At 35.7% G+C, this 15,357-nt stretch overlaps 2 protein-coding genes across 4 annotated transcripts; both read left to right on the top strand.

Moving 5' to 3' along the window:
• Positions 1-63: 63 nt before the first annotated feature.
• On the top strand, positions 64-3,437 carry Myd88 (myeloid differentiation primary response protein MyD88). Of its 3 annotated transcripts, none has more exons than XM_078191561.1 (7): positions 64-414; positions 504-672; positions 952-1,148; positions 1,710-1,805; positions 2,045-2,172; positions 2,239-2,407; positions 2,485-3,437. In XM_078191561.1, the coding sequence occupies exons 1-7, from the start codon at positions 393-395 to the stop codon at positions 2,988-2,990; spliced, it is 1,287 nt and encodes a 428-aa protein (XP_078047687.1). In that variant the 5' UTR covers positions 64-392; the 3' UTR covers positions 2,991-3,437. The 3 variants fall into 3 exon arrangements, with proteins under 3 accessions (XP_078047687.1, XP_078047689.1, XP_078047688.1); XM_078191563.1 differs by having other exon boundaries at positions 65-394; positions 536-672; XM_078191562.1 differs by having other exon boundaries at positions 65-414; positions 536-672.
• A 2,649-nt stretch (positions 3,438-6,086) lies between these two features.
• On the top strand, positions 6,087-7,403 carry C12.1 (spliceosome-associated protein CWC15). The gene is made up of 3 exons (XM_078193132.1): positions 6,087-6,338; positions 6,500-6,806; positions 6,927-7,403. The coding sequence occupies exons 1-3, from the start codon at positions 6,208-6,210 to the stop codon at positions 7,167-7,169; spliced, it is 681 nt and encodes a 226-aa protein (XP_078049258.1). The 5' UTR covers positions 6,087-6,207; the 3' UTR covers positions 7,170-7,403.
• Positions 7,404-15,357: the final 7,954 nt, after the last annotated feature.

Below are 15,357 nucleotides of genomic sequence, written 5' to 3'. Positions count from 1 at the left end.
AGTAGTGAATGTGTGACAGTGGTAGTAGTGAATGTACAGTTATGGTACCTACTCCTGCACGGTTTTCTTACTCTCTAAGGTGGCATGCACATCCCCACGATTTTACTGCAAATTCAATCCCCATTGGATCCTGTCTCTGCAGTCAATCGTCAGCCAATCAAAGGAAAGAAAATTTCTACATCAAACATCGCTTACAGATCAAGTTGTGTCTTGGAGGCGTGCAACAGTGGAACCTATTACTATAGTAGGTAGTGTTGATTAGTGCAGTCTGTGAAAAGTGTTTTCTTGGAAAAACCGTAACAAACTGATAATTACGGAAGACTGATGGATTTATAAATACTAAAAATCATTAATCAAGATTTGTACAATCAAATTTCAAGAATCTTCTGCATATGTACTTTAAAATTTATATTGGTATTTATACTTAAATTCATGAAATTATGATAATAGATAAATTCATAAGATTATGATAATAGATAAATTCATGATTACATATTATTAAGGGAATCAAACAATTTTTGTATGTTATTATAAGATATTAAATCAAAGAGACGAAATGACACTTGACCTATCAGCAGTGCCACTTGTTGCTCTATCTACAGAGTCCAAACAAATTATCTCCACTTTATTAAATCCTCCGAAAGTTATTCCTTCCGAAAATGGTTTGCCCAGGTAATTAATCGAAAAATTCATTGAAACTATTTATTTGTCCATGCATGCTTGTATATTAAGATAGTAAAAAAATTTGGACCAAGTGCAAGTAACAGTAACTAAATATTTAATTTTTCTGGAATTATTCTAATATATTCGAAATAATGTATTGATATTTTCAAATGCTCTTATCGTTCCTACTATGTTAAAATTCTTCTATTCATTTTTGTCATGAGTGTATAAAATCTGTAGTTTATTAAAAACATAATTTCATACCTTTTTTGTATTCATACTTTTTAGGGATTGGAGAGGTCTTGCTCATTTTTCCAATTTGGGTGGAGAGGTGATGCCATTATTATCTTCGCATCCAGATCCGTCTAATTACATTCTACTATCTTGGCAGCAGAAAGAGAAGAACATTACAATTACTGATCTTCAAGAAATATTGAAAAAGCTTGATAGATGGGATATTGTAGATGACACTTCAGAACTTTTTGGTATGTCTTTACCAATATTAATATGCCCAAAAACTTGTTTCATTTTTGGGTAATGTGCACAATGTAAATTTAGGGTAATTTTGTATGTAAATAAGTAAAGATTTAGGGATTGATGAAACATTAACAAACAGATAATTATCATATTTGTGTATATTCAATTTATATAGCAGTAACAAATGTGCATATTAAAAAAATAACTTTTGGAAAAATGTTATTCTATGACAGTTATCTTTCAATTTTGAATTCTATTTCATGTAATAAATATATTGTATTTCCTTTTGGGATTTTTTTGTCTACTGCACAGAAATTTAAAAGTATACAACCTTTTACCAATAAGCAATAGTAATAGTAACAGTTATAAAACTAGAATAATATTAATTCTCAAGAACCAAAACTGTTACCAATATAGGTCCGAATCGTTATATCTCATAATTGTAATGAAATTTTTCATTTTTCTATAAATGTTTTAGTTAGACCCAATATAACAGTTAGAAACACTTATTTTTTAATCCTTTTCAATCATTGGTTTCTATGTGTCTTATTCTGTACTTTTTCTTATAGAAAGAGATGCTGAAAGGTATTTAGAAGGAGTAGAAAGATCTCTAACAACAGCCAATGTAGTTGAAAATGAAGTTGACGAAAACCTTCTAACTAGAGGTAAAGTTTTCACAACATAACAATTTATTATAAAAGATAATAAGATGACTCATTGAATTCAATGTCTTGAACTATATTATTCCTAATATTTTTTTCGTATATATGTAATTGCAACTTAGACTGTTTTCTCAAAAAATTGCTTTGAATGTCAATCTTGATGATATGTTTTAATCTTATTATAATCTGTAATATGTTCTCTATTCTGCAGACTGACGAATATAATTTTATTCTTTTAATAGATGATGTTCTTAGAATACCACAAGGTCTTAATAATCAAAATTATGATGCATTTTTATTATATGCCGATGAAGATCTACATTTTGCCACTGAAATGACGAATAAACTAGAAAATGAATTTAAATTAAAGGTAAATAAGTAAAATGATTGCATGATGGTAACAATAGATTATAAATGGTATCTTTATCATTTTCAGTTGTGCATAAAAGACCGGGATTTAATTGCGGGTATTACGTTTGAACATGTAGCTATCATGACATTAATCTCTGAAAGATGCAATAGATTAATTGTCATAGTTACATCAAACTTTTTAAAATCTTCAGCAAATAAGTTCTTTTTGAACTATGCGCAAGCACTGAGTATTGGTATGTCTTATTAAGTCTCTAATAAATACAATATTTTCTTGAGATATTTCTTAAGAATGCCTTTCTTTTTATTTCAGAAAAATGCCAGAGGAAAGTTATACCATGCCGTTACGAAACATGTCAGTTACCACCACAGTTAAGTTATGTGTCCACTGTAGATTATTATAGAGCAGGTTTTTATGATTTTTGGGGAAAACTGAGAGACTCTATCCAAACTCCAAGTCAGGCGATAAGAGGCTTTGAGAAACAAAATATTAAACAATCACAGCCATCGCAAAATCAAGAAATTAGAAAAAGTACAAAGGTGGACATTGCAGAGAATTTATTGTGTTGGAATGAGAATTCAAGTGATTCAAGAGACAATAATTTAAAAAAGATTAGTAATTCTGTGCAACAATTCATGAAAAAATTAATCCCTAAACTGGAAAACCATACAAAAGATTATAATAAAATTGTAGAATCAGTAAAGTTACCGTCACTTGAAGGGCTCGACCCTCTAAATACTTCGATGGATTCCGTGAAAAAAGAGCCGAAGAAGAAATTTATGAATAAGTACACAAAAAAAATCATTGTGAAATTATAATATGGATTTCTAATGTCATATCTACTTGAAACATTATACAAGTAGACTAAATGTAAAAACATAATGTCACATTATCATGTGAAATCATGTGGATACAAAGTATGAACCTGCTTGTTACTATTATTTTAAATCTGTTAAAAACAGATCAGAATCACATGACTATGATTTCATGTGCTTACACATGATGTGAAATTAGTTTTTAGCATAAACATACTAATACGTCGCAAAACAAGATATTGTTGAAGTCAATCTGTATATATGTATATTGTCTGTTGTTTGGAAGGAGTCCGTTGTTTCAGCCAACTCGGAACAATCAGTTTGCTCGAAAGAAATCGAGCGATTCGAAAGTGAGCTAGCAGTTCAGTAAACATAGTGTACATATGTTTCTTTTAAATAATGCCTTTTTAATAATGCATAACATTTTCAATAAAGATTATAAAAGTTTTAGATATTAATTATATCCTTTCTGCCAAGTAAACATACGACAAAATATCAAAAACATTTTGATTTCAAGCCTTTTGCCGAGACAGACCTTTTTGTTACGCACTTAGATGCAGTAATAGGCCTACTCTTGCACATCTCTAGACCGGATCTCAATCCGTTGGAGAGCATTAATATAGACATTTTCTTTGGTCTAATTGGTTGGTAATTTACTGGTGAGATAGTGCTGCCTCACAATTAAAGAAAAAGAGGGAAAACAGCGAGTGAGCAAGAGAGCATGAAATAAGAACAACTACATGCGAAACATGTCACACTGACGAACAATGTAGTTTGTTTCACTCTACTGTGCTTTTGCAGTCTTACTCTTTTCGCGCATCCATTCGGTTGGCGCGGAATTACGAAATTGCGTTACGAAATTCGATTTTTAAAGAAGCTTTAAATAATAAAATTAGTCACCTCATAGGATTCTCGAAAACGTATTTGCGTATTTAATATTTAAAAAATCTCTTTTTCCATCAACACTTCGAAACTTCGATCGAAGTTTCTTCTGATTTATAGCTGGTTGGAAATCGAAAATGACTTCGATTGTCCGAGTCTCACTACGTGGAAGTTTTTGTAACTGGAGACTCGAAAGGGAGTCAGAACAAAACTAGATGGCTTCCCGTCTTATAAGTTTTACTTAATACTAACGCCTTAGTAGATAAATGACAAACTGTCGTCGGGATGAGTATTAATACCGTCATAAAAATGTACTTTTACAAATTTTACTACTCGTCAAAACATAGATACTACGTTTATTTTTTCAAATTCTGTTTCCCCAGGTTTACATCAATGCCCGGGGAATTGGGGGAATCCCCTATTACTACAATTTCTACATAATAGGAAAAATTATTTCTTTAAATATTAACTCATTACTTAATGACTGGATGGAGCTGTTTTATAATCATGGAACAAGAAGAAATTCTGACGAAAAAGTTCGGAATGTTGCCTCTTCATCTGTGCACCGTGCACATGGTTCCACAAAAAAGCAGCCACAAACTCTCGCGAACAATCCCGAGCACTCGCAGACACTATCGCACACTCCCGCACATTAGTGATCAATTAAACAAATAGCCGAATAGGCATATGATTGATTAGTTAACTGATCAATTAGGTAAATTAGACGAGTAACCGAATAGTTAAATGATCGATTGACCGATTGGCAAAATGATCGGATAATCAAATGATCGATTAGATAAATCATCGATTAGCCGAGTGAGAGATTAAATAGATAACTGGTTAGCAAAATAACGGAATAACCAAATGATCGAACATCTCAATGATCAAGTACCGATTAGATTACAGTTAGAACTGTAATTGAGTGACGACGGAGAATGTCGGAAACACAATTCTTTTCGAGACAAACCCCAGAATTATGCCAAAATTTTTTCATTTCTGCAATTCATTTTTTATTATTATAATCTATCGCCATGATACATTTTTGCACCTCTTTGAATTCATCTTTTTGCGTTCTATAAGAATATAAAAAAATATGATTGTGTAAAAAAAATTATGATTTCAAAATTTCAAAAACTAATTTCGAAAATAAATTTTATTGGCGTTATATGTGTTTCATAAAACAATACAACTTTTATCTAAGAATTTTTTTGATAGGCTCACAAATAGGAAAATATTTAGATATGTGTCTCTATTTAAAAGACATTATCTTGTAAGGGATCCAAGGGACATCCAAAAAACAATTATGTTAAATTGTTGAAACTAATAGCAAATCCCTGAAATATACAGAAGTAGGTTAAAAATAATAAAGAATGTAAAAGCAATAGATGTGAAGCGTATCACCGAATATATAATAACTTATGAAATAAAAATAAAAATAATACACAATTAATTTTGTAAGTATTAGAAGATTGTCGGCGACGTTATCCAGATGCCAGCAAATTAATTAATCTTTCATTAAACTATGCTCTATTACATTAGGAAATTCTTTTCTATGTTCCGATACAATTTGTAGTATATATTGTTTCTCCTCTTAATGTTTTGATAATATTTTATTATATTCCTCCATAAACTTAACCCCACGTTCAGCAGTATCATTGATAACTTTTAATTGTTGGATTCACATCAATGCAATGATAATCACAATTCAGCCCCCGTGAATTTGTCAAAACATTTCCAGGGAATATATTTTTCTTAAAGTATATTGAACAACTTTAGCAAATACACTGGACGCAACATATTTTATTTATTTGAAAGTTGAAGCTCCTTTACAAATAGAATTTCACGACGCGTGCTTTAGATGGCGCACCAACCGAACGAATGCGCGGAAAAGGTAAAATCGCAAGCACGGTAAAGTGAAACAAGCTATATCCGTTCCTTGGTGTTACTTGTTCCACATGCTCTCTTACTTACTCGCTGTTTTCTCCCTTATTCTTTGTCTGTGAGGGCAGCATTGTCTCACTGGTAAATCGTCAACCAATCAAAGTAAAGAAAATTTCTATATTGACCCTCGCTAACGGATCGAGGTATGGCCTGCAGCTGCGCGGGAGTAGGATGCGTTATTGTAAAAGGCTTATCCGGCTGCGTCGGTAATGCAGAATTGCAAATAAAAACTTGCATTGCACAAGGTGTTCACACGGATTTCACGTTTATGACGCGTCTAAAAGTGTACGTTTTATCGAGTGATCAGCTGTGTTTTGAAAAGCTTTTATAATTCTTGCTAGGAAAGAACAGAAAAACATTGCAGATTGGGTCGAATATATTCTAGTTACAGTTAACTATGACTACAGCTGCTAGACCCACTTTTGAACCTGCTAGAGGTGGACAAGGACGAGGCGAGAAGGATTTAAGTGCTATATCAAAACAATACAGCAGCAGGGACTTACCGTCTCATACTAAACTAAAATACAGGTATTTGTTCCGCTTTATATTTTTTAAAAAAATGTTCATACAGTTTCTGCGGTATTACTCTTAATTTTTGTTTGATAACTGACGGAGTCTAACCTTACCTCTCAATACAATTGTATATGAAATATTGAACTGTTACTTATTTATACGAGTTTTATTTTCAGAGAACATGGACAAGGAACAATTGAAGAATTGCGGAATCGTGATTTCCGTAAAGAATTGGAAGAACGTGAACGGGAAAGGGAGAAAGACAAAAGCTCGAATCGACGGATGATAGAGCCTGCTCGAGAAACTTCTACAACAAGCGCCAAAAGACAAAAGATTGATCAAGTTCCAACAGCTAGTTTAGATGCAGATGATCCTCTAGATGATGATGATTCAGATTCTGATAGCGATGAGGATGACACTGCTGCCCTCTTAGCCGAGTTGCAACGTATTAAGAAGGAGAGAGCTGCGGAGCAGGCTAAAAAGGTGCTGTTCTTGTTTAGAACTTATAAGAAAAAACGTATACAAATAACAAAATTTTCCTATTCCACGAAGACACTTCAATTATATATATTTAACTATGTAATATATTTCCGTATTTTACAGGAAATGGAGAAAAGACAGGAAGAAGAAAGAATAAGAATGGAAAACATCCTCTCTGGCAATCCTCTGCTAAATTATTCTTCTCAGAGTGCTCGTACTGACATGAAAGTCAGGAGACGATGGGACGATGACGTTGTGTTCAAGAACTGTGCTCGTTCAGAGCCAAAGAAGAAGCACGATATGTTTATAAATGATTCGTTGCGTAGTGAATTCCACCGTAAATTTATGGAAAAATATGTCAAGTGAACAGACACCGTGAAAAGTCTATTACATTTGTACATAGCTTTTAAGTTAGCTTACAAAAGTTCGAATTTCGCTGCGGCGGAAGCATAATATAATGTTGCGTATATGTAAGGACAATTCTTTCGACCAGGTTTTCCATATTGTGTACTCCGATACCGGCGCACGAGCGCGTCGCACGAGATTATACTATTTCCTAACGACAACAAGACACGTTTGATTAAACATGAATACTTTACACGCTACGTTTGAATCTGATCAAAGGTATCCTGGAGCATATTTAATCTCTCGGTTCCCTTCTATCGTTCTAGTAACTATACGAAACCGTGGTGGACGTAAAAATAAGCGGACAAATATTCGGATGCAAGGAGGAAAGAGTGGGACGAAGCGGATTGAGGTAATGTGTATCGGTCCGGCCGGCTGTTTGTATGTGTGTGACAGCGGATGAATAAGAGAGACAGGGAAAGAGAGAGGGGCCGAGAGGCAATGCAGAGGCGGAGCGAGGAGGACAGCGGTGCTGGAGTTTGTCCAGACAATGTAGGTACGTGTTTCGGTAGCGGTGCGATCCGGCCTCGGCGGTGGTGGTGCTGGTGGCGGCGAGCGCGTGTAAACCGCTGGGTCAAGTATAACCGGTCCCAGAGTTCCCGGAGCAGCCGGAGGCAGCAAGCAGTCTACCGGTGCGACACGCAGCTGGTTATCGCTGGTAGACTCCCTGGCACCGACCTGGCCAACTAACGCAACAGGGACACACAAGGGGCCGGCCCCGGCTCGACACGGAGCGACAGAGACAAAGAGAGACGACCGTTCGCCGGTAGATCGCCTCGAGATCATTTCTGAGAAGAGATGTGTCCTATCTTGCTGTATGACTGATCGATACTTTGCGTCACCAAATTGCTCACCCCATGGATCCACTCCATTTTCTTAATCTCTTCGATTCGGCTTGTATTAGACTCCCGAAAGTTATCACAATGTATAGATCTATAAAATTTTGCTGTACGACAAATTAGATGCAACGATGCAGAGTTGTTGCAAGGAATCTGTAGAACAGTAGCGTTCCGGGAAGAATAATGGCTCCATGAAAGGCGTGTACTTGCTACGTTTGAATAATTGTAACAAAGGTTTAATAAAGATACGGATCAACGCTCGAAAAATTCGTGATTTTTTTGGACCTCTAACAACACGGTAGCCTCGATATCAAATGCAAACTTTCCATAAGCTGGAAACTCGCATGCAGTCGGTATTTCATCTTGCGAAATTGTTTATGTGCTGATGTATAGTTGCACTCGCAAATGTGCTATTTAAATGGAGGAGAGAGGAACAAATTAGCAGAGCTGTCTACCTTATCTGTTAAACTCACCGAGTTACATAATGGTATGCAAGACTCGTGACAACCCAAGAGTTCACTCAGCCGCAAGGTGAAAACAAGGTAGTTTCGTACTTTTCCACGTAGCCATTGATTCCTCCGGTGTATCTTTCCCACGATCACTGCCAAATCGGCACCCATTCGAATTAAACGAAGCTTAAATGATTTACTCTACGAAACTACAATCGAGGAGTTAAAATCGATCGCAGGAATGATTCTTTTAATCTTCTTTGCATCCCGCAGATTTTAAGTTAAGTTGATACACTTGATAAACCATCGCTGAAATTGTTTTCTTCCATTCGAAGCAATTTTCGAATAACTCGACTGTGCGGAATATTCACTTTCATAATAATCATCGCCAGCAATGCTACGTATGTAGTCCGGCCAACGTAATCGCAGTATAAAAACAAGAGTTCTGTGAAACTGGAAACTGGCTAGAGAAAGCTTTCTATTTATATAAATGCAGTTCATTAAGTAAGACTAAAAATGATCTTCGAATTCACCTTTTCTTCCACGTAATTCGATGGATTTGATAAACAACGATGATCTTTCTAATTCGTTACACATTTCCGTGAGATTTATATGCTGAACATGTTGTTTGGTTGTTTAATCATTCGTTTAGTAATCTCCAGCTTGGAATGAACAAAACCATTACAATAATTACAAGAACAATCGTTTTTACATCCGTCGTATTCCTCAGAATCGTTTAGAGCCCATTGTTATATGTTTAAACAGACTTTAACACTCGAATGTAAGAATATGAATAACGGTAAGATAATGGAAAGATGCGGCAAAATGTATCGATCCCATTACGAATAGATCATATTTCGATAACGGTCGCTGAAATTCGGATGTTCGGCGTGCACTGGGCCCGTTGTTATTCTTGGCCATATTTTCTGCCGTAAAATGTAGCGAATCAACGGGGCACTCGGTTGGACGGCTGAACTAAAGTGCAGAGTCGTCGAGTTTTCTTTGAGAAGTTAATCTCCGGGGGAGGGATTTCCCCGGTGAACGCACCTCTGGATTCTGCAGCGGCCGATGCTCGACGGGAATTCGCCCTGAGGGCACTCTCCCTTCCTCTCCCTCTCCCTTTCTCTCCTCTCCTCTCCTCTCCTTCTTTCCCTTTAACTCCTTTTTTTTATTGTTGGCTCTCTACCCTCCCTCCATTCCTCTCTCGCACACTCCTCTCTCTTCTGCTGCCACATTTTTTATTTACCTCCTATATTCCTCTATTTACTTTATTTATTCCGTAGCTGTTTCTCTTGGTCGAGAAAGAGGGAGAGAGAAGAGGAGAAACAGAGATAGAGAGAGAGACAGAGGGGATCGTGCGCAGGTGAGAAAGAGAGAGAGGGAACAGGGGGTGGGGGCAGGAGCGAGCTGCCAGGGATCTCTTGCTTTTCTTCAGGAGCTTCATCCACGGACGTGTAGGATGACGAGCCAGGGCTGTAAGCTACCAACGTTTTATTGGATCAGCCGATACGCATCGATAATGATACTTTTCGGATTATCGCACCGAAAATGAACCCATTAAGACCACCTGTACCCGAAAAAAGCGCACCTGATGCTCGGGCGTTCACAGCGATCTGCTAATGAGAGTTCCAAAATTTCATCTCTCGATTTGTATGTTATTTAACAGATAAGTTAAAATAATCACGTCCAGATTATTTATTTCAGAATCGAACGCATACATGTAATAACACCTGCTAAATTTACAATTCCAAATCACCAGAAATGAAATGTTTGGATGCGATCAACAGATCGTGAATCTCTATGCAAAATAAAAATTGTTTGCATCATTTGCAAGAATTAGAAACAATACAACGAGTTCTTTCTTCTTGTTAACGATTTTAATAAGTTGGAACTAATTTATCGATGGTCTGAAATTCTCCTACGCTGTTTGCTACTTTAAAGTACATTTACTCCTTTTTGTCACAAATTTGTTAAAATTCTCAGTTCAGTGATCACTAATTGTGAAAATGCCGCTCTTTTCACTTCGCTGCTCTCAACGCTCAAATATTTTCTGTACATTTTATACATTTATGACTAGATTGTGGATGTTTATGCTAATTTCATGTTTTATAGAGTATTGAATAAAAACTAAGACGGGGAGCACCTCCAATTTACTTACTTTAGTCATCGTATCATAGAAATGAAATAACAATGTTATCACTAGACTGTGGATTTTTATGCAAAACAAATATTGTGAGAGTTCGTTGTAAGAAACGTAAGTCGGATAAAAACGCCTTTACTCTTTTAATAATTTTAATAAGTTTTATTTCTGATCTAATCGTTATTGTGAAAGATTCATAAAATTCGTTTAAGATTAAAAGAATTTAAGAATATCAATATATTGTTCCTAACTCATTAAAATCATTAAAGGAAGAAATCAAATTTCACTTCCTTTCTGCCTCTTGTAACAGACTCGTAAAATTTTGTAGAAAGATTCGCAGTCTAATAACAGATATTTTCATAAATAAAAATCTCGAGGAAAAAATAATCCATCGTGCCAATATTTTTTAGTGCTTTATAAGTTAGCAACTGAAGGTGAGAGTTTGCTCGACCATGCTCGAGTGGTATAAAAGTTCCGAAAAAGTTGTGAATGAACGTATTAAAATCAGCTAATTTATGAAATTGTACGCGTCCACGGTAAAAAGCGACCGGTACTGTTAAAATCGCTGCAAAAACGTCACCCGGGGCCCAGAAAATGGCTGTCTGGTAAAAACGCCTTGATATCACCTTTAAAAATACCCGTTCAATTTCTATTCGAGCTCGTGCATTATTCATGAATGAGAAAATCTATTTAAGCCCGGGCCGAAAATGTTGCAGATTTTCTAGAGAGCTCCGAACAGCGAACAGCCTCACGCGGAACAAACTTTGTCCCCGTTTGGCGCGCGAGTAAGGAAATCGTGTCGGGTAAACAAATATTTCTTGTAACAAACTGGATATTACGAGCCTTGCGCTGGCTTTATTGGCAGATTAATGATACTACCGACTCAGATTCGCTTTCACCGTCGTCCGCCCACCCCGGCCCCTTTTTGCTTTTATGGCCGGTTGCGCATAAATATGACACGCGGCTCACTTTTTTTTTTACTTGCTTTTTTTTTCAGCGTTTTCTTTCTCTAGAATCCTACGAAAAATTCTGCCGATCGTTCCACGTCTTTGGACATTTATTTCGACGACGAGTCGCGTATCTTTAGACTAGGATCGAGATAACTTTATCGACGAACGTCAGAACTGGATCATTATTCGAGCCGATCTCTCGAATATTCTTTTATCTCACGAAAACATCTATCTCACAACGACATCTCACGTCTTAGGTCTACGCGCCGCGAACTTCATTTACTAATGACTCATATAATACGAGGATTAAGAACAGTGATTAGCTGTCGAGTTCAACGCAATTACGAGGAAAATGAGTTGATGAAACTTAAAAACAGTGCACAGCTTGACAAGAGTTTATTAATGCGGATGTACTATTTCGTTGATGTCATTATTAAAGAGTGAGAAATATTTAGATCTAGTTCCAATTTATAGCAGTAAGTAATAAAAACCTGCATCTTGTTAAAGTTGAAAGTATTAATCGTTTAGTTATTGTTTCGCGTTTGATAGTTATCATTTCACTGCAAATTTTTATGCTAAATAAAAATTCAGTTAGCTCAGATATTATTAATGAGGGAAGTAATATTGGAAGTACACGATTGTTATTCATGAGAGACATCAATTTTTATAGCTTATAATATTATAAAACATAGTATACTATAATATAAATTGTTTCCCGATATAGACAGCACTATTAATAGATGATAATCGAGGTAGATGCGTGACCTGCACAGTGACGAAAATACCCAAATCTGATTTACGTCATTTAATAATTCACGTCTGTGTTTGTGAATGTCGGAGGCTAGGGGAAACTTGATCGAAGCGTCGAATGTTTTTAAATTTGATTTAGCCAATGACATAAACATTCGACTCTTCGGTCAAGTTTGACCTAGCCACCGACATAGACATCAAATACGTCTGCGGTGATGTCATCGGTTGTAAATTGGGTAAAGGCTTCGGTAATTTTTGACATTTACGTCCGATGGGTTATTTACAATGTTTACGCGGTGATTTAGAGCGCTCGAACACCGTTCGTGAATCATCGACGAGGAAATGAAATAAACAATGAAATCGTGAAGATTTCCATTCAAAAATATCGCGGATGACAAGATCGGTCTTTATTTTAGTATGAGGTTGAACCATCGTCATCTCTTGATTGACTATTTTATAATAATGGGATTGCGAATTATAATACATTTATAGCAAAATAGGTAGTTGAAATTGAAAATAGTGGAAAGATTAGAAAAACTGAAAAATCTTAAAGAATTATTTTGAATATATTACAATGATTGACGAAAAAATTTATTTGTTATTTAGTTTCTTTCCAATTGATGCAGACAATTTTACATTGCAATTGTATACGTAATTCAGCGTTTTTCTAACAATTATAGCATCGAATTTATTTGAGTTCCTCAATGAAGATTGAACATGAAACGCAAGTAGACTGTGGCATGTGTGTATAAATCTCGTGTAATCGATTATTAACAGTAGCTTTAAAAAGTTAATAACTATCCTTTTAACGTGATTCATCGGAATTACAATGCTTGTTCTGTTCAGTTATAAAAGTACTAGAAGGACATCATCTCGTACAAATAAAATAAGAATACTATCAATTTGTAACAATATAAATAATTGGTTATATTTTACAATTTGTTTGAAAATCCGCAGCATCTTCGTTATCGGACTGCGGATCTTTATGCATTCACGCAAAACGAGACAAGAAGAGCACAGAAAAGTGAAGACATGAGAGGAATTTGAGAATATTGTTATTATTTCCAAATTATACAGACTATTCAAGGTAAAAATATATTTTTATTTCATATATGTTTCATAAAAACGATGCAGATGATTTTCATTCTGCATAAAGAGCCGCTGTCTAGTTATAATTCTTCCAAGGTATTGCACGTAAGTCGGTTTTAGTGCTCGGTAGATTTAATATTAATTGAATTAGAATTATCTTAATTTGAATTTTGGCAAAACGACTGATGAAAATTGAAATCCACAGCGTGTCGATTACTTTGCGAAGACAAATCTCGGAAAATGAATTTTTCAGGCCGAACTCTGCGTTCTCGAGGCCGCACCGGAAACGGAGGACAGTTTTCTCGATGGAGCTGCGCCGGCACGGTTATCGCGTGGAATTCCGCATAGCTGGTCGGAATGGCTGATAAAGATCCCAGGGGTTGAAAAACTGGAGGAATTTCCAGGTTCGGTCGGCCGCCATCGCACAGTATTTCTTCGTTAACCCTGGCCTCCGGCACGATGTTAGAGAGCCGTGTAACACCAACGATCAGGGCTGGTGAACGCCGCCTACTTCTTCGGCAGGGGCGGTCCTATCTCTATGACCCAGGGCCGTGCAAATGCTTTCGAAAATTCGGTGGACTGGCCCCTTACTCGAAACATTCCTCCGAATCGCTTCCTCCCATCACTTTCATTTCTTCCGCTGCTTTTCTGCGTCCTTCAGAAATTTCTTGCGAGTTTTTGCCGTTTAGACGGTATGGACGATCAATTGTTGTATCGGTAAGAGGAAACATTCCGATTTTCCTAAAATAATATACACGAACTACGGTATAATGTAATAAAGCGTTACATTCTACGAATTCGTGTTATAGGCAATTGCGTTACACGAAAATTTTCCTCTTGAGACACGCAGAATATTGTCATGCGAGAAATCGTTTAACAAACTCGTTATGTAATTATAATTAGTTAGGCAAATCGGAGAAACACTTTTGTATCGCGTTGATCGTTAATCATTGCCTGAATCGTTCAAAGTTATGCTCTAACGTTTCCGCGCGGATGTAATTAACTGTTCGTTTTTATATACTTTATTGCATATATTATTATGCACTTATCTATTACTAGACTGCGAGTTTTATAAATTTGTAACAAACACGAGTAAGCGAGATATGAAACAGTGAACGCATTACGAGAATCTCAACGTACCGTTATATCATTTTCACCGTGTACAAATTATTAGAATATGAGATAAGTTTTTATGTTACCTCTATTTATTATAATTCTGGCAGAACATTTTTAATTTGCATAAGAATTTGCAATCTATTACATTATTTTGGTGTTGTACGAGAAATCGTGTTATATGAAAACGGTGTTACAAAATTTTTGGCGCGGTAGAGGAATTTGTGTTGCAATAAACACCGCTTTCTTTTAAACTATAGTACTTCGATTTGAATAAAAATGTTTTTAAGCTGCACGTTGGTAAATCCTATTTTCTAAATCTTTTACCTAATTTTACTTATGAATTCATGTACTTATTTTTTACCACCATCCCGATTGAAGTCAAATTGATAGTTCGATTCCATGTTTTGTTAATAATAGTAATCACAGATCGAAAGAGTTATCTGCTCAGTACTAGAATTACCGACCCCTAAATCAGACTAATGTATATTATTTTGTGACAATGGCAAGTTATTTATGCTATTATAATTCACGTCATTCTGTTTTTCAATATAAAAGTTCATTCATTAGTTCTAGTGTTGAACACCAATATTAACAGAGATTTCATGAGAAATCCAAAAATTATACTAACATAGGACGGGTCGAAGAAAATGGTGGTCCAAGTCACGATTTCCTCAGTTTTGGAAACAAGGAGTGTCATTATTTTCTAACATGTGTATTGGTCTACTGGTCAATTTTATTGTTAAGACAGCTTATAGTTAAGTTAATTCACAGTGATATTATAATTAATTTAACTCGTCTTTTTAATATTTTATCGCA

The sequence above is a fragment of the Augochlora pura genome, chromosome 10 (assembly GCF_028453695.1).
Source record: "Augochlora pura isolate Apur16 chromosome 10, APUR_v2.2.1, whole genome shotgun sequence".
Classification (NCBI taxonomy): domain Eukaryota; kingdom Metazoa; phylum Arthropoda; class Insecta; order Hymenoptera; family Halictidae; genus Augochlora; species Augochlora pura.
The sequence above is the reverse complement of the archived record's forward strand: the minus strand, read 5'-3'. Positions and strand labels throughout refer to the sequence as shown.

Excerpts from the sequence above, each read along its gene's own strand:
- Myd88 (XM_078191561.1), top strand. The coding sequence starts at position 393 with ATGTACTTTAAAATTTATATTG. Across the intron at positions 673-951 it reads TCCGAAAATGGTTTGCCCAG|GGATTGGAGAGGTCTTGCTC; the intron begins GTAATTAATCGA and ends CATACTTTTTAG. Across the intron at positions 2,408-2,484 it reads TGCGCAAGCACTGAGTATTG|AAAAATGCCAGAGGAAAGTT; the intron begins GTATGTCTTATT and ends TTTTTATTTCAG.
- C12.1 (XM_078193132.1), top strand. The coding sequence starts at position 6,208 with ATGACTACAGCTGCTAGACCCACTTTTGAACCTGCTAGAGGTGGACAA. Across the intron at positions 6,339-6,499 it reads CATACTAAACTAAAATACAG|AGAACATGGACAAGGAACAA; the intron begins GTATTTGTTCCG and ends TTTTATTTTCAG. Across the intron at positions 6,807-6,926 it reads CTGCGGAGCAGGCTAAAAAG|GAAATGGAGAAAAGACAGGA; the intron begins GTGCTGTTCTTG and ends CGTATTTTACAG.